The sequence below is a fragment of the Heptranchias perlo genome, chromosome 23, assembly GCF_035084215.1.
Source record: "Heptranchias perlo isolate sHepPer1 chromosome 23, sHepPer1.hap1, whole genome shotgun sequence".
Lineage (NCBI taxonomy): Eukaryota > Metazoa > Chordata > Chondrichthyes > Hexanchiformes > Hexanchidae > Heptranchias > Heptranchias perlo.
The window spans coordinates 690,804-715,588 of NC_090347.1; the positions used below are offsets into that span (position 1 = coordinate 690,804).

The window sequence follows — 24,785 nt, forward strand, 5'->3', positions numbered from 1 at the left end:
CGGGTCACTGTACTGTAATGGGCCGATATTCACACGGGTCACTGTCCTGTAATGGGCCGATATTCACACGGGTCACTGTCCTGTAATGGGCCGATATTCACACGGGTCACTGTACTGTAATAGGCCGATATTCACACGGGTCACTACTGTAATAGGCCGATATTCACACGGGTCACTGTCCTGTAATGGGCCGATATTCACACGGGTCACTGTCCTGTAATGGGCCGATATTCACACGGGTCACTGTACTGTAATGGGCCGATATTCACACGGGTCACTGTACTGTAATGGGCCGATATTCACACGGGTCACTGTCCTGTAATGGGCCGATATTCACACGGGTCACTGTACTGTAATGGGCCGATATTCACACGGGTCACTGTCCTGTAATGGGCCGATATTCACACGGGTCACTGTCCTGTAATGGGCCGATATTCACACGGGTCACTGTACTGTAATGGGCCGATATTCACACGGGTCACTGTCCTGTAATGGGCCGATATTCACACGGGTCACTGTCCTGTAATGGGCCGATATTCACACGGGTCACTTTACTGTAATGGGCCGATATTCACACGGGTCACTGTACTGTAATGGGCCGATTTTTACCGTGACTCCAGCGTCTCGTCCTTTCCACCCACCTGTTTGCCTTTAACTTTTTCAGCCGTGCCTCCAAGTCATTGAGAAGATTAATCTTCTTACAGCACTGGGAGCAGTAAACGTCCAGGAACTCACCGCTAAATATGTGTCTCACCTTCCGCGGGGTCTGTCCAGCACTGTGGGAACAGAATGAATCAATCGGTGTTTACTCTCTTCACTCCCTCTATCTCCCGGTATTTACCCTCTAACTCCCTCTATCTCCCGGTGTTTACCCTCTAACTCCCTCTATCTCCTGGTGTTTACCCTCTATTTCCCTCTATCTCCCGGTGTTTACCCTCTAACTCCCTCTATCTCCCGGTATTTACCCTCTAACTCCCTCTATCTCCCGGTGTTTACCCTCTAACTCCCTCTATCTCCTGGTGTTTACCCTCTATTTCCCTCTATCTCCCGATATTTACCCTCTAACTCCCTCTATCTCCCGGTGTTTACCCTCTAACTCCCTCTATCTCCCGGTGTTTACCCTCTAACTCCCTCTATCTCCCGGTGTTTACCCTCTAACTCCCTCTATCTCCCGGTATTTACCCTCTAACTCCCTCTATCTCCCGGTGTTTACCCTCTAACTCCCTCTATCTCCCGATATTTACCCTCTAACTCCCTTTACCTCCTATAATTTACCCTCTAACTCCCTCTATCTCCCGGTATTTACCCTCTAACTCCCTCTATCTCCCGGTATTTACCCTCTAACTCCCTCCATCTCCTGGTATTTACCCTCTAACTCCCTCCATCTCCCATAATTTACCCTCTAACTCCCTCCATCACCCGGTGTTTACCCTCTAACTCCCTCTATCTCCCGGTGTTTACCCTCTAACTCCCTCTATCTCCCGGTATTTACCCTCTAACTCCCTCCATCTCCCATAATTTACCCTCTAACTCCCTCCATCTCCCGGTGTTTACCCTCTAACTCCCTCTATCTCCCGGTGTTTACCCTCTAACTCCCTCTATCTCCCGGTATTTACCCTCTAACTCCCTCCATCTCCCATAATTTTCCCTCTAACTCCCTCCATCTCCCGGTGTTTACGCTCTAACTCCCTCTATCTCCCGGTGTTTACCCTCTAACTCCCTCTATCTCCCGGTGTTTACCCTCTAACTCCCTCTATCTCCCGGTGTTTACCCTCTAACTCCCTCCATCTCCTGGTGTTTACCCTCTAACTCCCTCTATCTCCCATAATTTACCCTCTAACTCCCTCCATCTCCTGGTGTTTACGCTCTCACTCCCTCTATCTCCCGGTGTTTACCCTCTAACTCCCTCTATCTCCCCGTGTTTATCCTCTAACTCCCTCTATCTCCCGGTATTTACCCTCTAACTCCCTCTATCTCCCGATATTTACCCTCTAACTCCCTCTATCTCCCATAATTTACCCTCTAACTCCCTCTATCTCCCGATATTTAGAATCATAGAATCATAGAAGTTTACAACATGGAAACAGGCCCTTCGGCCCAACATGTCCATGTCGCCCAGTTTATACCACTAAGCTAGTCCCAATTGCCTGCACTTGGCCCATATCCCTCTATACCCATCTTGCCCATGTAACTGTCCAAATGCTTTTTAAAAGACAAAATTGTACCCGCCTCTACTACTGCCTCTGGCAGCTCGTTCCAGACACTCACCACCCTTTGAGTGAAAAAATTGCCCCTCTGGACCCTTTTGTATCTCTCCCCTCTCACCTTAAATCTATGTCCCCTCGTGAAAGACTCCCCGACCTTTGGGAAAAGATTTTGACTATCTACCTTATCTATGCCCCTCATTATTTTATAGACTTCTATAAGATCACCCCTAAACCTCCTACTCTCCAGGGAAAAAAGTCCCAGTCTATCTAACCTCTCCCTATAAGTCAAACCATCAAGTCCCGGTAGCATCCTAGTAAATCTTTTCTGCACTCTTTCTAGTTTAATAATATCCTTTCTATAATAGGGTGACCAGAACTGTACACAGTACTCCAAGTGTGGCCTAACTTTTGTCTTGTACAACTTCAACAAGACATCCCAACTCCTGCATTCAATGTTCTGACCGATGAAACCAAGCATGCCGAATGCCTTCTTCACCACCCTATCCACCTGTGACTCCACTTTCAAGGAGCTATGAACCTGTACTCCTAGATCTCTTTGTTCTATAACTCTCCCCAACGCCCTACCATTAACGGAGTAGGTCCTGGCCCGATTCGATCTACCAAAATGCATCACCTCACATTTATCTAAATTAAACTCCATCTGCCATTCATCGGCCCACTGGCCCAATTTATCAAGATCCCATTGCAATCCTAGATAACCTTCTTCACTGTCCACAATGCCACCAATCTTGGTGTCATCTGCAAACTTACTCACCATGCCTCCTAAATTCTCATCCAAATCATTAATATAAACAACAAATAACAGCGGACCCAGCACCGATCCCTGAGGCACACCGCTGGTCACAGGCCTCCAATTTGAAAAACAACCCTCTACAACCACCCTCTGTCTTCTGTCGTCAATCCAATTTTGTATCCAATTGGCTACCTCACCTTGGATCCCGTGAGATTTAACCTTATGTAACAACCTACCATGCGGTACCTTGTCAAAGGCTTTGCTGAAGTCCATGTAGACCATGTCTACTGCACAGCCCTCATCTATCTTCTTGGTTACCCCTTCAAAAAACTCAATCAAATTCATGAGACATGATTTTCCTCTCACAAAACCATGCTGACTGTTCCTAATCAGTCCCTGCCTCTCCAAATGCCCGTAGATCCTGTCTCTCAGAATACCCTCTAACAACTTACCCACTACAGATGTCTAACTCCCTCCATCTCCCGGTGTTTACCCTCTAACTCCCTCTATCTCCCGGTATTTACCCTCTAACTCCCTCTATCTCCTGTGTTTACCCTCTAACTCCCTCTATCTCCCGATATTTACCCTCTAACTCCCTCTATCTCCCGATATTTACCCTCTAACTCCCTCCATCTCCCCCCTTGCGCCCCTCCTGTTTAGGAAGAGTCCCCTCACTGACCTTGAGGACACCGAGGAGCCCAGGTCAGAGAATCCGTTTGTTCTGCTCTCATCGTCGGGGCAGGGGCTGCTGGGTGTGTAATCGACATCATCGCCCTCTCCGTAATCCTCGAACTGTTCCTCGTTACTGATCAGTGAGCCGGTGGAATGAGTCGAGCGAACGGATGCTGCCGACAGATTGTGTGGATTGGACCTGGGAAGGGATGGAGAGAGTTTGGGTGATGTGGATTCTGGGATAGCCTGAGAGGTGGGGCTGGACCCGGGTCACGGAGAGAGGGGGACGCAGTGCAGAAGTTGTTCACATTTCCCGGTGAGAGCCGTTGCTCTCAGGCCATCATCTTGACACGAGACCAAAACACGGTTTCTGGATGCGAACCAATTAATTCCATCTCTCCTGTTGAGGTAATGTTGTGTGAGGGACGATTGTGTGTTGTGACTCGAGAGCTGTCTCTCTGCAGTCCAGAGCACTGCATTAGCACTGCATTTAAAACCTGTCATTTTATCATATGTGACGGTGCTGCATAGAACTCGAAAGACACCACTCTACATGACTGTGTTTTATTCATTCTGTATGGGACCGCGTTCCATTCACAGTGTGTCCAGAACTGTGTTTCTGTCACACTGTGCCCTGGGACTGCGTTACAGTCACACTGTGCCCTGGGACTGCATTTCAATCACATGGTGTCCAGACTGCGTTTCAGTCGCACTGTGCTCTGGGACTGCGTTTCAGTCACACTGTGCCCTGGGACTGCATTTCAATCACATGGTGTCCAGACTGCGTTTCAGTCGCACTGTGCTCTGGGACTGTGTTTCTGTCACACTGTGCCCTGGGACTGCATTTCAATCACATGGTGTCCAGACTGCGTTTCAGTCGCACTGTGCTCTGGGACTGCGTTTCAGTCACACTGTGCTCTGGGACTGCGTTTCTGTCACACTGTGCCCTGGGACTGCGTTTCAATCACACGGTGTCCAGACTGCGTTTCAGTCGCACTGTGCTCTGGGACTGCGTTTCTGTCACACTGTGCCCTGGGACTGCATTTCAATCACATGGTGTCCAGACTGCGTTTCAGTCGCACTGTGCTCTGGGACTGCGTTTCAGTCACACTGTGCTCTGGGACTGCGTTTCTGTCACACTGTGCCCTGGGACTGCATTTCAATCACACGGTGTCCAGACTGCGTTTCAGTCGCACTGTGCTTTGGGACTGCGTTTCTGTCACACTGTGCCCTGGGACTGCATTTCAATCACATGGTGTCCAGACTGCGTTTCAGTCGTACTGTGCTCTGGGACTGCGTTTCTGTCACACTGTGCCCTGGGACTGCATTTCAATCACACGGTGTCCAGACTGCGTTTCAGTCGCACTGTGCTCTGGGACTGTGTTTCAATCACTGTGCCCCGAGACTGCATTTCAGTCGCACTGTGCCCTGGGACTGTGTTTCTGTCACACTGTGCCCTGGGACTGCATTTCAATCACACGGTGTCCAGACTGCGTTTCAGTCACACTGTGCTCTGGGACTGCATTTCTGTCACACTGTGCCCTGGGACTGCGTTTCAATCACATGGTGTCCAGACTGCGTTTCAGTCGCACTGTGCTCTGGGACTGCGTTTCTGTCACACTGTGCCCTGGGACTGCGTTTCAATCACACGGTGTCCAGACTGCGTTTCAGTCACTGTGCTCTGGGACTGCATTTCTGTCACACTGTGCCCTGGGACTGCATTTCAATCACATGGTGTCCAGACTGCGTTTCAGTCGCACTGTGCCCCAGGACTGCGTTTCAGTCGCACTGTGCCCAGGGACTGCGTTTCAGTCGCACTGTGCCCTGGGTCACTGGACAGTGATCGGGAGCAGGAACCCTGGCTGATTTCCCCTCTCTCTAACCCCGGGGTCACTGGACAGTGATCAGGAGCAGGAACCCTGGCTGATTTCCCCCTCTCTCTAACCCAGGGGTCACTGGACAGTGATCGGGAGCAGGAACCCTGGCTGATTTCCCTCTCTCTCTGACCCAGGGGTCACTGGACAGTGATCAGGAGCAGGAACCCTGGCTGATTTCCCCTTTCTCTCACCTGGGGGTCTCTGGGGAAGGGGGTTTCCCTCTCACTCCCTTTGCTCGCTGGGTTTGTTCAGTCTCTGCCCCGATGACTGTGATGTAGTGAGCAGAGTGTTAGACACTTACTGTTCTCTGTCCGGTAGGAACAAACTGCCTGGTTCACTGTCCTTCTCCTCACTGCTGCACCTGTCAGATGTCTCGGAGGTCTGGGCGCTTTCGATGGCGTTATCCATGTCCGATTCATGGGGAACCTCGTGGTGGGCAAGTGTCATGGTGTCCTCATCAGTGTAGAGTTCCCCCTCACTGTACGCAGGCTCGCAATCCAGGAATCCACCCACCGTGACCTGGGCAGTCTGCAGGGAAACACCACAGAGTTAGAGAAAGGGTCAGGGTCACACAGGGTCAGGGTCACACAGGGTCAGGGTCACACAGGAAGGATCAGGGTCACACAGGGTCAGGGTCAGACAGGGTCAGGGTCACACAGGGTCAGGGTCACACAGGAAGGATCAGGGTCACACAGGGTCAGGGTCACAAGGGAAGAGTCAGGGTCAAACAGGGTCAGGGTAACACAGGAAGGGTCAAATAAATTAAATAAATTTAAAACAGAAATAGACAGTTTCCTAGAAGTAAAGGGAATTAGGGGTTACGGGGAGCGGGCAGGAAATTGGACATGAATTTAGATTTGAGGTTAGGATCAGATCAGCCATGATCTTATTGAATGGCGGAGCAGGCTCGAGGGGCCGATTGGCCTATTCCTGCTCCTATTTCTTATGTTCTTATGTCACACAGGAAGGATCAGGGTCACACAGGGTCAGGGTCACAAGGGAAGGGTCAGGGTCACATAGGGTCAGGGTCACAAGGGAAGGGTCAGGGTCACATAGGGTCAGGGTCACACAGGAAGAGTCAGGGGTCACACAGGGTCATTGAGATAAGTGTCTTCAGGAGCGGATAGGTTCTGTAAAGAGATGTGACTGAGATTTATTCAAACAGCCCTCGTGCCTTGAACCACAAGCATCCTGGGTTCAGGCAGCAATAAGAACAGATGATTCATGGATCCAAGGTGAAAATAAACACTTTTATATCAGAGGGTTTGTAATCTGACAAACACAAGTTCAAAGAAACAAAGAGAATTCTAATAATAGTGTGAAAGGTTTGTAAATGTGAAGCAGGCTGTGATTGGAGGCTCGGTCCCCGACCTGGGGCAAGGGATGTTTCCAAAATAACAAGAAAACCAGACTGGGTGCGAAACATTGACCTTTAATGGCCCCTTCAGCGGGAGATCCAGGGCTCTGAGAGAAGCAAAGAACTCCTTTTATTCCAGACTGTTACAGTCAGTTCCTGTAATGAGTTTTACATGGGAACAGGAGGAGGCCATTCAGCCCCTCGAACCTGTTCCGTCATTCGATTAGATCATGGCTGATCTGTACCTCAACCCCATTTACCTGCCTTTGCTACGTATCCCTCGATACCCTCACCCAAATAAAATTATCTATCGATCTCAGTCTTGAAAGCTCCAATTGACCCCCAGAATCCACAGCCTATTTTTGGGGGAGAGAGTTCCAGATTCCCACTCCCCTTTGTGTGAAGAAATGCTTCCCGACATCACCCCTGAACGTCCCGGCTCTAATTTTAAGATTATGGGGTGGAAATTCCTTAGACCCATTTTTGGCCCTGAAATGGGACCGCGCCCAGACCCAGCCCAGACCCGGCCCAGACACGGGCCCAGACACGGCCCAGACCCAGCCCAGACACGGGCCCAGACCCAGCCCAGACACGGGCCCAGACACGGCCCAGACACGGGCCCAGACACGGCCCAGACACGGGCCCAGACACGGGCCCAGACATGTGAGGGGTGAAGCGGGAGTGGTGATTGGTGGGACGGGCGGGGAGATCGCGAGGACTGCGGTCAGGGGGAGAATCCCGGCTCGTCTGAGCTCCACACGAAGGGGTTTGAATTTATTTTTAGTGACCTTTAGTCGGCGGCCGGGGATCGATGGTGAGATATTCGGCTCCACCAATCGCCAGGGCCCAAAGCATAAAACTCATTCAGATATTGTGAGGGGCCCAGTGCGTGAGGAACAACACTCGACAACCTCGACACTCGACAACCTCGACACTCGACAATCTCGACACTCGACAATCTCGACACTCGACAACCTCGACACTCGACAATCTCGACACTCGACAACCTCGACACTCGACAATCTCGACACTCGACAACCTCGACACTCGACAACCTCGACACTCGACAATCTCGACACTCGACAACCTCGACACTCGACAATCTCGACACTCGACACTCGACAACCTCGACACTCGACAATCTCGACACTCGACAATCTCGACACTCGACAAAATCTCGACACTCGACAACCTCGACACTCGACAACCTCGACAATCTCGACACTCGACAACCTCGACACTCGACAAAATCTCGACACTCGGCAACCTCGACACTCGACAAAATCTCGACACTCGACAACCTCGACACTCGACAACCTCGACACTCGACAACCTCGACACTCGACAACCTCGACACTCGACAATCTCGACACTCGACAAAATCTCGACACTCGACAACCTCGACACTCGACAACCTCAACACTCGACAATCTCGACAATCTCGACATTCGACAACCTCGACACTCGACAAAATCTCGACACTCGACAACCTCGACACTCGACAAAATCTCGACACTCGACAACCTCGACACTCGACAAAATCTCGACACTCGACAACCTCGACACTCGACAACCTCGACACTCGACAACCTCGACACTCGACAACCTCGACACTCGACAACCTCGACACTCGACAACCTCGACACTCGACAACCTCGACACTCGACAAAATCTCGACACTCGACAACCTCGACACTCGACAACCTCAACACTCGACAATCTCGACAATCTCGACATTCGACAACCTCGACACTCGACAAAATCTCGACACTCGACAATCTCGACACTCGACAAAATCTCGACACTCGACAACCTCGACACTCGACAATCTCGACACTCGACAAAATCTCGACACTCGACAACCTCGACACTCGACAACCTCGACACTCGACAAAATCTCGACACTCGACAATCTCGACAAAATCTCGACACTCGACAACCCCGACACTCGACAACCTCGACACTTGACAAAATCTCGACACTCGACAACCTCGACACTCGACAATCTCGACACTCGACAAAATCTCGACACTCGACAACCTCGACACTCGACAACCTCAACACTCGACAATCTCGACAATCTCGACATTCGACAACCTCGACACTCGACAAAATCTCGACACTCGACAACCTCGACACTCGACAAAATCTCGACACTCGACAACCTCGACACTCGACAAAATCTCGACACTCGACAACCTCGACACTCGACAAAATCTCAACACTCGACAACCTCGACACTCGACAACCTCGACACTCGACAACCTCGACACTCGACAAGATCTCAACACTCGACAACCTCGACACTCGACAATCTCGACAATCTCGACATTCGACAACCTCGACACTCGACAAAATCTCGACACTCGACAATCTCGACACTCGACAAAATCTCGACACTCGACAACCTCGACACTCGACAATCTCGACACTCGACAAAATCTCGACACTCGACAACCTCGACACTCGACAACCTCGACACTCGACAACCTCGACACTCGACAACCTCGACACTCGACAACCTCGACACTCGACAACCTCGACACTCGACAATCTCGACAAAATCTCGACACTCGACAAAATCTCGACACCGTCCAGGACAAAGCTCGATCGCAACCTCTCCACTGGGCCCATGGGTCAGACCAGCCTCTTAATTCACTGCCCATTGAAGTCAATCTTTGGCTTCCTGCTAGACGGGTAAGATTAAAATCACCCCGAATATCCACCCCTCCCCCACCCCGAATATCCACCCCTCCCCCACCCGAAATATCCACCCCTCCCCCACCCCGAATATCCACCCCTCCCCCACCCCGAATATCCACCCCTCCCCCACCCGAAATATCCACCCCTCCCCCACCCCGAATATCCACCCCTCCCCCACCCGAAATATCCACCCCTCCCCCACCCCGAATATCCACCCCTCCCCCACCCGAAATATCCACCCTAAACATTCACTCCCTTCACCACCGGCACACTGTGGCTGCAGTGTGCACCATCCACAGGATGCACTGCAGCAACTCGCCAAGGTTTCTTCGACAGTACCTCCCAAACCCACGACCTCTACCACCAATCCCATCAACAAATAAAAAACGCACAACTGAGTGATTCAGAACTGCCAGTGGTGAACTGCACTCAAAGGAGCCTGGGCCAGAGCGAGGGCCAGAGCGAGGGCCAGAGTGAGGGCCAGAGTGAGGGCCAGAGTGAGGGCCAAAGCGCGGGCCAGAGTGAGGGCCAGAGTGAGGGCCAGAGTGAGGGTCAGAGCGAGGGTCAGATTGAGGGCCAGAGCGCGGGCCAGAGTGAGGGCCAGAGCGAGGGTCAGATTGAGGGTCAGATTGAGGGCCAGAGCGCGGGCCAGAGTGAGGGCCAGAGCGAGGGTCAGATTGAGGGTCAGATTGAGGGCCAGAGCGAGGGTCAGATTGAGGGTCAGATTGAGGGTCAGAGCGAGGGTCAGATTGAGGGTCAGATTGAGGGCCAGAGCGAGGGTCAGAGCGAGGGTCAGAGCGAGGGTCAGATTGAGGGTCAGATTGAGGGCCAGAGCGCGGGCCAGAGTGAGGGCCAGAGCGAGGGTCAGATTGAGGGTCAGATTGAGGGCCAGAGCGAGGGTCAGATTGAGGGTCAGATTGAGGGTCAGAGCGAGGGTCAGATTGAGGGTCAGATTGAGGGCCAGAGCGAGGGTCAGAGCGAGGGTCAGAGCGAGGGTCAGATTGAGGGTCAGAGCGAGGGTCAGATTGAGGGTCAGAGCGAGGGTCAGAGCGAGGGCCAGAGTGAGGGCCAGAGTGAGGGCCAGAGTGAGGGTCAGAGCGAGGGTCAGATTGAGGGTCAGAGCAAGGGTCAGATTGAGGGCCAGAGTGAGGGAGTAATTGATAATTGGAACTGGATTCCAGTTGGGGAGCAATAAACCCTGTGGCGGGGGGGACAGTGGGATTGTGTGTGGGGGGGAGACAGACACACAATCCCACTGTTCCCCCCCCCCCCCCAGGGTTTATTGCTCCCCAACCGGAATCCTGTTCCAATTATCGATTACTCCCCAAATCTGCCTTTTCCCAGTCTGTCCCTCTTCAGTTGGGAACAGTGACTCTGGTTAATCCTTTTGATTCCTCTCAGCCCCTTATACCCTCTATTACTCTGGGCCTCACTCTGGCCCACGCTCTGGCCTGGGCTCTGGGCTTCACTCTGACCCTCACTCTGGCCCACGCTCTGGCCCTCACTCTGAGTGAACCTTCTCTGAGCCGCCTCTAAAGCAATTATGTCCTATCTTAAATAAGGAGACCTAAACTGCCCACAGTATTCTGGATGTGGTCTCTCCAATTCCCTGTACAACTGTAGCAAAACATCTCGACTTTTATATTCCATTCCCCTTGCAATAAATGACAACATTCCATTCGCCTTCCTAATCACTTGCTGTACCTACATACTAACTTTTTGTGATTCATGTACTCGGACACCCAGATCCCTCTGTACCTCAGAGTTCTGCAATCTCTCTCCATTTAAATAATATACTGCTTTTCTATTCCTTCTGCCAAAGTGGACAAGTTCACATTTCTCCACATTATATTCCATCTGCCAAATTTTTGCCCACTCACTTAACCTATCTATATCCCTTTGCAGACTCCTTATGTCCTCTTCACCACTTACTTTCCTACCTACCTTTGTGTTATCAGCAAATTTAACAACCATACATTCGGTCCCTTCATCCAAGTCATTGATATAGATTGTAAATAGTTGAGGCCCAAGCACTGATCCCTGTGGCACTCCACTCATTACATCTTGCCAACCTGAAAATGACCCATTTATGTCTACCCTCTATTTCCTGTTAGCTAACCAATCCTTTATCCATGCTAATATGTTACCCCCTACACCATGAGCTCTTATTTTGTGAAGTAGCCTTTGATGTGGCACCTTGTCAAAAGCCTTCTGGAAATCCAAGTACACTACATCCACAGGATCCCCTTTATCCACGTTGCTTGTTACTTCCTCAAAGAACTCTAATAAATTAGTCAAACACGATTTCCCTTTCACAAAGCCGTGTTGACTCTGCCTGATTGCATTGAGATTTTCTAAGTGCCCTGCTATAACCTCCTTAATAATAGATTCCAGCATTTTCCCTATGACAGATGTTAAGCTAACTGGCCTGTAGTTTCCTGCTTTCTGTCTCCCTCCTTTCTTGAATGGAGGAGTTACATTCACTATTTTCCAATCTGATGGGACCCTTCCAGAATCTAGGGAATTTTGGAAAATTAATACCGATGCATCTACTATCTCTGCAGCCACTTCTTTTAAGATCCTAGGATGAAGTCAGTCAGGACCTGGGGACTTGTCAGCTTTTAGTTCTAATATTTTTTTCAAACCCTTTCCCTGGTGATTGTAAATGTTTTAAGTTCCTCCCTCCCTTTCACCTCTTGATTCACAATTATTTCTGGCATGTTATTTGTATCCTCTACAGTGAAGACGGATGCAAAATATCTGTTCAATTCATCCGCCATTTCCTTGTTCTCCATTATTAATTCCCCAGACTCACTCTCTAGAGGACCAACGCTCACTTTACTTACTCTTTTCCTTTTTAAATACCTGTAAAAACTCTTACTATCTGTTTTTATATTTCTAGCTAGCTTTCTCTCGTACTCTAATTTCTCTCTCCTTATTATTCTTTTAGTCATTCTTTGCTGTTTTTTATATTCTGTCCAATCTTCTGACCTGCCACTAATCTTGACGGAATTGAATGCTTTTTCTTTCAATTTGATTCTATCTTTAACTTCCTTCGTTAGCCACGGACGGTACGTCCTTCCCCAGAGTCTTTCTTTCTCACTGGAATGTATCTTTGCTGAGTGTTATGAAATATCTCATTAAATGTCTGCCACTGCCTCTCTACTGACCTATCCCTTAGCCTAAGTTCCCAGTTCACTTTAGCCAGCTCTGGCTTCATGCCCTCATAATTGCCCTTATTTAAGTTTAAAACACTAGTCTTAGACTTACTCTTCTCTCCCTCAAACTGAATGTGAAATTCAATCATATTGTGATCACTGCTACCTAGAGGCTCCTTTACAATGAGGTCATTAATTAATCCTGTCTCTTTACACATTACCAGATCTAGAACAGCATGCTCTCTGGTTGGCTCTAGAACGTGCTGCTCTAAGAAACTATCCAAAAGCACTCGATGAACTCATCTTCCAGGATACCTTTGCCAATCAGATTTTTCCAGTCTATATGTAGATTAAAATCACCCATGATTATCGCTGCTCCTTTCTCACAAGCCCCCATTATTTCTTCCTGTATACCCTGTCCTACAGAGTGGTTACTGTTCGGGGGCCTATAAATTACTCCCACAAGTGACTTCGTGCCTTTACTATTTCTTATCTCTACCCAAACTGATTCTACATCTTGGTCTTTAGAACTAAGGTCATTTCTCACTATTATACTCATGTCATCCTTCATTAACAGAGCGACCCCTCCACCTTCTCCCAGCTTCCTGTCCGTCCGAAATGTCAAGTACCCTTGAATATTCAGGTTCCAGTCTTTGTCACCTGGCAGCCATGTCTCTGTAATGGCTCTCAGATCGTACATAGTTATTTCTATTGAAGCTGTCAATTCATCCATTTTGTTATGAATGCTACACACATTCAGATACACAGAATCATAGAAACATAGAAAATAGGAGCAGGAGTAGGCCATTCGGCCCTTCCAGCCTGCTCCGTACTCAATATGATCATGGCTGATCCTCTATCTCAATACCATATTCCCGCTCTCTCCCCATACCCCTTGATGCCTTTTGTGTCAAGAAATCTATCTAGCTCCTTCTTAAATATATTCAGTGACTTGGCCTCCACAGCCTTCTGTGGTAGAGAATTCCACAGGTTCACCACCCTCTGAGTGAAGAAATTTCTCCTCATCTCAGTCCTAAATGTCCTACCCCGTATCCTGAGACTGTGACCCCTCGTTCTGGACCCCCCCAGCCAGGGGAAACATCCTCCCTGCATCCAGTCTGTCTAGCCCTGTCAGAATTTTATATGTTTCAATGAGATCCCCTCTCATTCTTCTAAACTCGAGTGAATACAGGCCAAGTTGACCCAATCTCTCCTCACACGACAGTCCTGCCATCCCAGGAATCAGTCTGGTGAACCTTCGCTGCACTCCCTCTATGGCAAGTATATCCTTTCTTAGGTAAGGAGACCAAAACTGCACACAATACTCCAGGTGTGGTCTCACCAAGGCCCTGTATAACTGCAGTAAGACATCCTTGCTCCTGTACTCAAATCCTCTCGCAATGAAGGCCAACATACCATTTGCCTTCCTAACTGTTTGCTGCACCTGCATGTTTGCTTTCAGTGACTGGTGTACAAGGACACCCAGGTCCCTTTGTACATCAACATTCCCCAATCTATCACCATTTAAATAATACTCTGCCTTTCTGTTTTTCCTTCTGAAGTGGATAACTTCACATTTATCCACATTATACTGCATCTGCCATGTATTTGCCCACTCACTCAACTTGTCTAAATCGCCTTGAAGCCTCTTTGCATCTTCCTCACAACTCACAATCCCACCTAGTTTTGTGTCGTCAGCAAACTTGGAAATATTACATTTAGTTCCCTCATCCAAATCATTGATATATATTGTGAATAGCTGGGGCCCAAGCACTGATCCCTGTGGTACCCCACTAGTCACTGCCTGCCACCCTGAAAAAGACCCGTTTATTCCTACTCTCTGTTTCCTGTCTGTTAACCAATTTTCAATCCATGCCAGTATATTCCCCCCAATCCCATGTGCTTTAATTTTGTACACTAACCTCTTACGTGGGACTTTATCAAAAGCCTTCTGAAAATCCAAGTACACCACATCCACTGGTTCTCCCTTATCTATTCTACCAGTTACATCCTCAAAAAACTCCAGTAGGTTTGTCAAATATGATTTCCCTTTCATAAATCCATGTTGACTTTGTCTATTCCTGTTGATATTTTCCAAGTGTCCTGTTATCACATCTTTTATAATAGACTCTAGCATTTTCCCCACTACTGATGTTAGGCTAACCGGTCTGTAGTTCCGTTTTCTCTCTCCCTCCTTTTTTAAATAGTGGGGTTACATTGACCATACGAAGCCTTTAGTGCTGTCTTTTTACTATTTTTGCAACCTCTAGCCTTATCTGCTGGTGCACTCTTAAGTTTGCATGCTCTGTCCCTCAAGTAGATATCAGTCCTGAGCTTGGCGGCTCAGTCCCCACCAGCTGTGTCACCGAGCTGCGCAGACCTGGACCATTCAGGGTCATCTCTGCTCTGCTTGGAGTTATCTGATCTGAGCTGGGACAGTGAGGGGGGGCGGTTGAATTGGTCTCAGAGCCCTGGGGTTAGGGAGAGGGAAATGAACAGCCCCAGCTGGGAGGTGTGAGTATGGAGGGGGGGGGGTAGTGAGGACAGGATAGGGCCTGGCTGTGAGGGAGCAGGGGTGGGGCAGAGGGAAGGGAAGGGAGGGGAGGGGACAGGAGGGGTGGGGAGGGCTCCGGATCGAGGATCGGGCTCGGGATCGAGGATCGGGCTCGGGATCGAGGATCGGGCTCGGGATCGAGGATCGGGCTCCGGATCGAGGATCGGGCTCGGGATCGAGGATCGGGCTCGGGATCGAGGATCGGGCTCGGGATCGAGGATCGGGCTCGGGATCGAGGATCGGGCTCGGGATCGAGGATCGGGCTCGGGATCGAGGATCGGGCTCGGGATCGAGGATCGGGCTCCGGATCGAGGATCGGGCTCGAGGATCGGGCTCGGGATCGAGGATGGGGATCGAGCTCTGTGTGGGGCAGTACTGAGCCCAGGGATCTGTTCCCTGCAGGTTCTCTGGTCACACTGCAGCCTCCAGCGTCCGATCTCTACCTGATATTGGGACATTATAGAATCATAGAAGTTTACAACATGGAAACAGGCCCTTCGGCCCAACATGTCCATGTCGCCCAGTTTATACCACTAAGCTAGTCCCAATTGCCTGCACTTGGCCCATATCCCTCTATACCCATCTTACCCATGTAACTGTCCAAATGCTTTTTAAAAGACAAAATTGTACCCGCCTCTACTACTGCCTCTGGCAGCTCGTTCCAGACACTCACCACCCTTTGAGTGAAAAAATTGCCCCTCTGGACCCTTTTGTATCTCTCCCCTCTCACCTTAAATCTATGTCCCCTCGTTATAGACTCCCCGACCTTTGGGAAAAGATTTTGACTATCTACCTTATCTATGCCCCTCATTATTTTATAGACTTCTATAAGATCACCCCTAAACCTCCTACTCTCCAGGGAAAAAAGTCCCAGTCTATCTAACCTCTCCCTATAAGTCAAACCATCAAGTCCCGGTAGCATCCTAGTAAATCTTTTCTGCACTCTTTCTAGTTTAATAATATCCTTTCTATAATAGGGTGACCAGAACTGTACACAGTATTCCAAGTGTGGCCTTACTAATGTCTTGTACAACTTCAACAAGACATCCCAACTCCTGTATTCAATGTTCTGACCATTGAAACCAAGCATGCCGAATGCCTTCTTCACCACCCTATCCACCTGTGACTCCACTTTCAAGGAGCTATGAGCCTGTACTCCTAGATCTCTTTGTTCTATAACTCTCCCCAACGCCCTACCATTAACGGAGTAGGTCCTGGCCCGATTCGACCTACCAAAATGCATCACCTCACATTTATCTAAATTAAACTCCATCTGCCATTCATCGGCCCACTGGCCCAATTTATCAAGATCCCGTTGCAATCCTAGATAACCTTCTTCACTGTCCACAATGCCACCAATCTTGGTGTCATCTGCAAACTTACTAACCATGCCTCCTAAATTCTCATCCAAATCATTAATATAAATAACAAATAACAGCGGACCCAGCACCGATCCCTGAGGCACACCGCTGGTCACAGGCCTCCAGTCCGAAAAACAACCCTCTACAACCACCCTCTGTCTTCTGCCATCAATCCAATTTTGTATCCAATTGGCTACCTCACCTTGGATCCCATGAGATTTAACCTTATGTAACAACCTACCATGCGGTACCTTGTCAAAGGCTTTGCTAAAGTCCATGTAGACCACGTCTACTGCACAGCCCTCATCTATCTTCTTGGTTACCCCTTCAAAAAACTCAATCAAATTCGTGAGACATGATTTTCCTCTCACAAAACCATGCTGACTGTTCCTAATCAGTCCCTGCCTCTCCAAATGCCTGTAGATCCTGTCCCTCAGAATACCCTCTAACAACTTACCCACTACAGATGTCAGGCTCACCGGTCTGTAGTTCCCAGGCATTTCCCTGCCGCCCTTCTTAAACAAAGGCACAACATTTGCTACCCTCCAATCTTCAGGCACCTCACCTGTAGCTGTCGATGATTCAAATATCTCTGCTAGGGGACCTGCAATTTCCTCCCTAACCTCCCATAACGTCCTGGGATACATTTCATCAGGTCCCGGAGATTTATCTACCTTGATGCGCGTTATGTAATGGGTGTTATCTGTAACCAGAGCAGGTGAGGCCTGTAACCAAACACACACCACCTCACTAATCACTCCTTAAATTACTGCGTTAGGACTAAGACTAAGGGCAGAGTGAGAGCGCGGAGAACCTGGAACTATCATTGATTCACTTAAACCACGACAAGGGCTGGAATGGCCAAAGACCCAATCACAGGTACCGATTGTGCCCCGGTGTCGGCGGGGGGGAGGGTGGGGGAGTAACGGGAAGGGTTCCAGGGACAAACACTCAATGAACTTGACTCAGTGTGGGTCACCAGTGAGTACTCAGGGGAAAGAGGGTCACCAGTGAGTACTCAGGGGAAAGAGGGTCACCAGTGAGTACTCAGGGGAAAGAGGGTCACCAGTGAGTACTCAGGGGAAAGAGGGTCACCAGTGAGTACTCAGGGGAAAGAGGGTCACCAGTGAGTACTCGGGGAAAGAGGGTCACCAGTGAGTACTCGGGGAAAGAGGGTCACCAGTGAGTACTCAGGGGAAAGAGGGTCACGAGTGAGTACTCAGGGAAAGAGGGTCACCAGTGAGTACTCAGGGGAAAGAGGGTCACCAGTGAGTACTCGGGGAAAGAGGGTCACCAGTGAGTACTCGGGGAAAGAGGGTCACCAGTGAGTACTCGGGGAAAGAGGGTCACCAGTGAGTACTCAGGGGAAAGAGGGTCACCAGTGAGTACTCAGGGGAAAGAGGGTCACCAGTGAGTACTCGGGGAAAGAGGGTCACCAGTGAGTACTCGGGGAAAGAGGGTCACCAGTGAGTACTCGGGGAAAGAGGGTCACGAGTGAGTACTCAGGGAAAGAGGGTCTCAGTTCCACATCTCTCTTAATCGGCTCTCAGATCCACATCTCTCTTACCCAGCTCTCAGTTCCACATCTCTCTTACCTGTCTCTCAGTTCCACATCTCTCTTAACCGGCTCTCAGTTCCACATCTCTCTTAATCGGCTCTCAGTTCCACATCTCTCTTAATCGGCTCTCAGTTCCACATCTCTCTTACCCGGCTCTCAGTTCCACATCTCTCTTAATCGGCTCTCAGTTCCACATCTCTCTTAATCGGCTCTCAGTTCCACATCTCTCTTACCCGGCTCTCAGTTCCACATCTCTCTTACCCGGCTCTCAGTTCCACATCTCTCTTAATCGGCTCTCAGTTCCACATCTCTCTTAATCGGCTCTCAGTTCCACATCTCTCTTACCCAGCTCTCAGTTCCACATCTCTCTTAATCGGCTCTCAGTTCCACATCTCTCTTACCCAGCTCTCAGTTCCACATCTCTCTTAATCGGCTCTCAGTTCCACATCTCTCTTACCCGGCTCTCAGTTCCACCGTTGAAGTCTCGTCGATTTCTTAGTGTCTGTTTTCTTCATTGAGGCCACAGACTGAGCAGATTCAGTGAGTGACCTGGAGTGAGACCTGGAGTGGGACCTGGAGTGGGACCTGGAGTGAGACCCGGAGTGGGACCGTGCCTCAGAGCCACTCACTGCCCCAAGTCTCTGCTCGAGTTAGAGATGAGCCCGGACTGACCATTCACTCCCCCAGGAACTGGCTCTGATACCTGGCCACTCCTCTCCTGCCCTTTGCCCAGATACTGGAGCTGAGACCGATCCTGTTTACACCACAGTTCAGGGAGGGTGGAACCGAATCCATCTCCATCCCACCATCAATAACTCACAACCTGACCGAGGGACCGAGGGACCGAGGGACCCCACTCTCATTCACAATGGGCTCAATATTCAAAAGGGGAAACATCAACTGGGACAAGTCCTCAGGAAGAGGGAGCGCAGCTCGGAGTCACTCCTAATCCCACCTCCACATCCCTAAAGGAGGGTGAGAGGGTCAGAGGGAGTGAGAGTTAATCCCTCTCCCTCACACTCTCACTCAGTAACCCCTCTGATGAGGGCCTCTTGGGGTGAATGTTTGCTGGGGGATTTTGGTGGTTTACTGGTTGAGTGGACTCACTAACACCCAGAGGCACAGCTTAATGTTGATCCCCAGTTTATTATTGATGTTGATGTGTAAACCAGGTCATTAAATATTTACCGAGTCCCGGTCAGCAGACCTGCTGTTATCAGTTAAATGATGTCAGTTGTTGAGCTGTGTCGGAGTTTCCCTGAACCTTTCACCAGTCCCCGAACTAGCTCTGACCAGCTCTGAGCGTCCCCTAAAAACCAGGATTATCAACCCCCCTGAACCCCCATATTAATACAAGACTGAGCCCCCTGAACCCCCATATTAATACAAGACTGAGCCCCCTGAACCCCCATGTTAATACCACAGGACTGAGCCCCCTGAACCCCCACATTAATACAAGACTGAGCCCCCTGAACCCCCATATTAATACAGGACTGAGCCCCCTGAACCCCCACATTAATACAAGACTGAGCCCCCTGAACCCCCACATTAATACCACAGGACTGAGCCCCCTGAACCCCCACATTAATACCACAGGACTGAGCCCCCTGAACCCCCACATTAATACCACAGGACTGAGCCCCCTGAACCCCCATATTAATACCACAGGACTGAGCCCCCTGAACCCCCACATTAATACTACACGACTGAGCCCCCTGAACCCCCACATTAATACCACAGGACTGAGCCCCCTGAACCCCCATATTAATACCACAGGACTGAGCCCCCTGAACCCCCACAATAACACTACAGGACTAAGCCCCCTGAAACCACAGAGTGACACTACAGGACAGTGAGCCCCCAGAATCCGCACATTATCATCACTAGACTGAGCCCCCTGAAACCTCACATTAACGCCGCAGGACTGCGCCCCTGACCCCCACATTAATACTACAGGACTGCGCCCCTCCCTGAACTCCCATGTTAGCACTGCAGGACTGAACCAACTGAACCCCCACATTAACATGAAAGGATTGAGCCCCCTGAAACCGCAGAGCAACACAATAGGACCGTGAGCCCCCCGAACCCCCACATTAACACTACCAGACTATGCCCTCCCTGAACCCCCACAGTAACACTACAGGACTGAACCCCTCCCTGAACCCCCACATTAATACTACAGGACTGAGCCCCCTGAATCCGCACATTAATACTACAGGACTGAGCCCCCTGAATCCGCACATTAATACTACAGGACTGAACCCCTCCCTGAACCCCCACATTAATACTACAGGACTGAGCCCCCTGAATCCGCACATTAATACTACAGGACTGAACCCCTCCCTGAACCCCCACATTAACACGACAGGACTGAGCCCCCTGAACCCCCACATTAATACTGCAGGACTGAACCACTCCCTGAACTCCCACGTTAGCACTGCAGGACTGAGCCCCCTGAACCCCCACATTAACACAAGGCTGAGCCCCCTGAAACCGCAGAATAACACGACAGGACTGAGCCTCCTGAACCCCCACATTAACACTACAGGACTTTTTTTTATTAGTTCATGGGATGTGGGCGTCGCTGGCGAGGCCGGCATTTATTGCCCATCCCTAATTGCCCTTGAGAAGGTGGTGGTGAGCCACCTTCTTGAACCGCTGCAGTCCGTGTGGTGACGGTTCTCCCACAGTGCTGTTAGGAAGGGAGTTCCAGGATTTTGACCCAGCGACAATGAAGGAACGGCGATATATTTCCAAGTCGGGATGGTGTGTGACTTGGAGGGAAACGTGCAGGTGGTGTTGTTCCCATGTGCCTGCTGCTCTTGTCCTTCTAGGTGGTAGAGGTCGCGGGTTTGGGAGGTGCTGTCGAAGAAGCCTTGGCGAGATGCTGCAGTGCATCCTGTGGATGGTACACACTGCAGCCACAGTGCGCCGGTGGTGAAGGGAGTGAATGTTTAGGGTGGTGGATGGGGTGCCAATCAAGCTTTGTCCTGGATGGTGTCGAGCTTCTTGAGTGTTGCTGGAGCTGCACTCATCCAGGCAAGTGGAGAGTATTCCATCACACTCCTGACTTGTGCCTTGTAGATAGGAACATAGGAACAGGAGTAGGCCATTCAGCCCCTCGTGCCTGCTCCGCCATTTGATAAGATCATGGCTGATCTGTGATCTAACTCCATATACCTGCCTTTGGCCCATATCCCTTAATGCCTTTGGTTGCCAAAAAGCTATCTATCTCAGATTTAAATTTAGCAATTGAGCTAGTATCAATTGCCGTTTGCGGAAGAGAGTTCCAAACTTCTACCACCCTTTGTGTGTAGAAATGTTTTCTGATCTCGCTCCTGAAAGGTCTGACTCTAATTTTTAGACTGTGCCCCCTACTCCTAAAATCCCCAACCAGCGGAAATAGTTTCTCTCTATCCACCCTATCCGTTCCCCTTAATATCTTATAAACTTCGATCAGATCACCCCTTAATCTTCGAAACTCCAGAGAATACAACCCCAATTTGTGTAATCTCTCCTCGTAACTTAACCCTTGAAGTCCGGGTATCATTCCAGTAAACCTACGCTGCACTCCCTCCAAGGCCAATACGTCCTTCCGAAGGTGCGGTGCCCAGAACTGCTCACAGTATTCCAGGTGCGGGCTAACCAGGGTTTTGTATAGCTGCAGCATAACTTCTGCCCCCTTGTACTCTAGTCCTCTAGATATAAAGGCCAGCATTCCATTAGCCTTCTTGATTATTTTCTGCACCTGTTCATGACACTTCAATGATCTATGTACCAGAACCCCTAAGTCCCTTTGGACATCCACTATTTTTAACTTTTTACCATTTAGAAAGTACCCTGTTCTATCCTTTTTTGATCCAAAGTGGATGGCCTCACATTTGTCTACATTGAATTCCATTTGCCACAGTTTTGCCCATTCACCTAATCTATCAATATCCCTTTGTAATTTTATGTTTTCATCTACACTGCTTACAATGTCACCAATCTTTGTGTCATCGGCAAACTTAGATATGAGACTTTCTATGCCTTCATCTAAGTCGTTAATAAATATTGTGAATAATTGAGGCCCCAAGACAGATCCCTGTGGGACTCCACGGGTCACATCTGATGGTGGAAAGGCTTTGGGGAGTCAGGAGGTGAGTCACTCGCCGCAGAATACCCAGCCTCTGACCTGCTCTTGTAGCCACAGTATTTATATGGCTGGTCCAGTTAAGTGTCTGGTCAATGGTGACCCCCAGGATGTTGATGGTGGGGGATTCGGTGATGGTAATGCCGTTGAATGTCAAGGGGAGGTGATTAGACTCTCTCTTGTTGGAGATGGTCATTGTCTGTCGCGAATGTTACTTGCCACTTATCAGCTCAAGCCTGGATGTTGTCCAGATCTTGCTGCATGCGGGCACAGACTGCTTCATTATCTGAGGGGTTGTGAATGGAACTGAACACTGTGCAATCATTAGCGAACATCCCCATTTCTGACCTTATGATGGAGGGAAGGTCATTGATGAAGCAGCTGAAGATGGTTGAGCCGAGGACACTGCCCTGAGGAACTCCTGCAGCAATGTCCTGGGACTGAGATGATTGGCCTCCAACAACCACTACCATCTTCCTTTGTGCTAGGTATGACTCCAGCCACTGGAGAGTTTTCCCCCTGATTCCCATTGACTTCAATTTTACTAGGGCTCCTTGGTGCCACACTTGGTCAAATGCTGCCTTGATGTCAAGGGCAGTCACTCTCACCTCACCTCTGGAATTCAGCTCTTTTGTCCATGTTTGGGCCAAGGCTGTAATGAGGTCTGGAGCTGAGTGGTCCTGGCGGAACCCAAACTGAGCATCGGTGAGCAGGTTATTGGTGAGTAAGTGCTGCTTGATAGCACTGTCGACGACACCTTCCATCACTTTGCTGATGATTGAGAGTAGACTGATGGGGCGGTAATTGGCCGGATTGGATTTGTCCTGCTTTTTGTGCACAGGATCTACCTGGGCAATTTTCCACATGTCGGGTAGATGCCAGTGTTGTAGCTGTACTGGAACAGTTTGGCGAGATGCGCAGGTAGTTCTGGAGCACAAGTCTTCAGCACTACAGCCGGGATGTTGTCGGGGCCCATAGCCTTTGCTGTATCCAGTGCACTCAGCCGTTTCTTGATATCACGTGAAGTGAATCGAATTGGCTGAAGACTGGCTTCTGTGATGGTGGGGATATCGGGAGGAGGCCGAGATGGATCATCCACTCGGCACTTCTGGCTGAAGATGGTTGCAAACGCTTCAGCCTTGTCTTTTGCACTCACGTGCTGGACTCCGCCATCATTGAGGATGGGGATGTTTGCAGAGCCTCCTCCTCCCGTTAGTTGTTTAATTGTCCACCACCATTCACGACTGGATGTGGCAGGACTGCAGAGCTTTGATCTAATCCGTTGGTTGTGGAATCGCTTAGCTCTGTCTATAGCATGTTGCTTCCACTGTTTAGCATGCATGTAGTCCTGAGTTGTAGCTTTACCAGGTTGGCACCTCATTTTTAGGTACGCCTGGTGCTGCTCCTGGCATGCTCTTCTACACTCCTCATTGAACCAGGGTTGATCCCCTGGCTTGTTGGTAATGGTAGAGTGAGGAATATGCCGGGCCATGAGGTTACAGATTGTGCTGGAATACAATTCTGCTGCTGCTGATGGCCCACAGCGCCTCCTGGATGCCCAGTTTTGAGCTGCTGGATCTGTTCTGAATCTATCCCATTTAGCACGGTGATAGTGCCACACAACACGTTGGATGGTGTCCTCAGCGTGAAGACAGGGCTTCGTCTCCACGAGGACTGTGCGGTGGTCACTCCTACCAATACTGTCATGGACAGATGCCTTTGCGACAGGTAGATTGGTGAGGACGAGGTCAAGTAAGTTTTTCCCTGGTGTTGGTTCGCTCACCACCTGCCGCAGGCCCAGTCTGGCAGCTATGTCCTTCAGGACTCGTCCAGTAGTGGTGCTACCGAGCCACTCTTGGTGATGGACATTGAAGTCCCCCACCCAGAGTACATTCTGTGCCCTTGCTACCCTCAGTGCTTCCTCCAAGTGGTACTCAACATGGAGGAGGACTGATTCACCAGCTGAGGGAGGACGGTAGGTGGTAATCAGCAGGAGGTTTCCTCACCCATGTTTGACCTGATGCCATGAGATTTCATGACTGAGCCCCCTGAACCCTCACATTAACACTACACGACTGAACCCCTGAAACCCCATATTAACACTGCACAACTGAACCCCTGAAACCCCATATTAACACTATTGGACTGAGCCCCCTGAACCCCCACAGTAACTCTACTGGACTGAGCCCTCCCTGAACCCCCACATTAACACTACCGGACTGAGCCCCCTGAACCCCCACATTAACACTACCGGACTGAGCCCCCTAAACCCCCACATTAACACTACCGGACTGAGCCCCCTGAACCCCCACATTAACACTACCGGACTGAGCCCCCTGAACCCCCACATTAACACTACCGGACTGAGCCCCCTGAACCCCCACATTAACACTACCGGACTGAGCCCCCTGAACCCCCACATTAAAACGAATGGGACTGTGAGCGCCCCTAA

General features: G+C 50.0%; 1 protein-coding gene across 1 annotated transcript in view; it reads right to left on the reverse strand.

Moving 5' to 3' along the window:
* The window catches only part of LOC137341343 (rab11 family-interacting protein 4-like), a 68,472-nt gene that overhangs the window by 37,687 nt on the left and 6,000 nt on the right, over positions 1-24,785 (reverse strand). Inside the window, exons 2-4 of the mRNA XM_068004468.1 lie at positions 5,812-6,038; positions 3,641-3,832; positions 642-776 (exon numbers count right to left, since the gene is read on the reverse strand). Of these exons, the coding sequence (XP_067860569.1) occupies positions 642-776; positions 3,641-3,832; positions 5,812-5,957 (473 nt within the window). The 5' untranslated portion in view covers positions 5,958-6,038. The remainder of the gene's footprint in view (positions 1-641; positions 777-3,640; positions 3,833-5,811; positions 6,039-24,785) is intronic.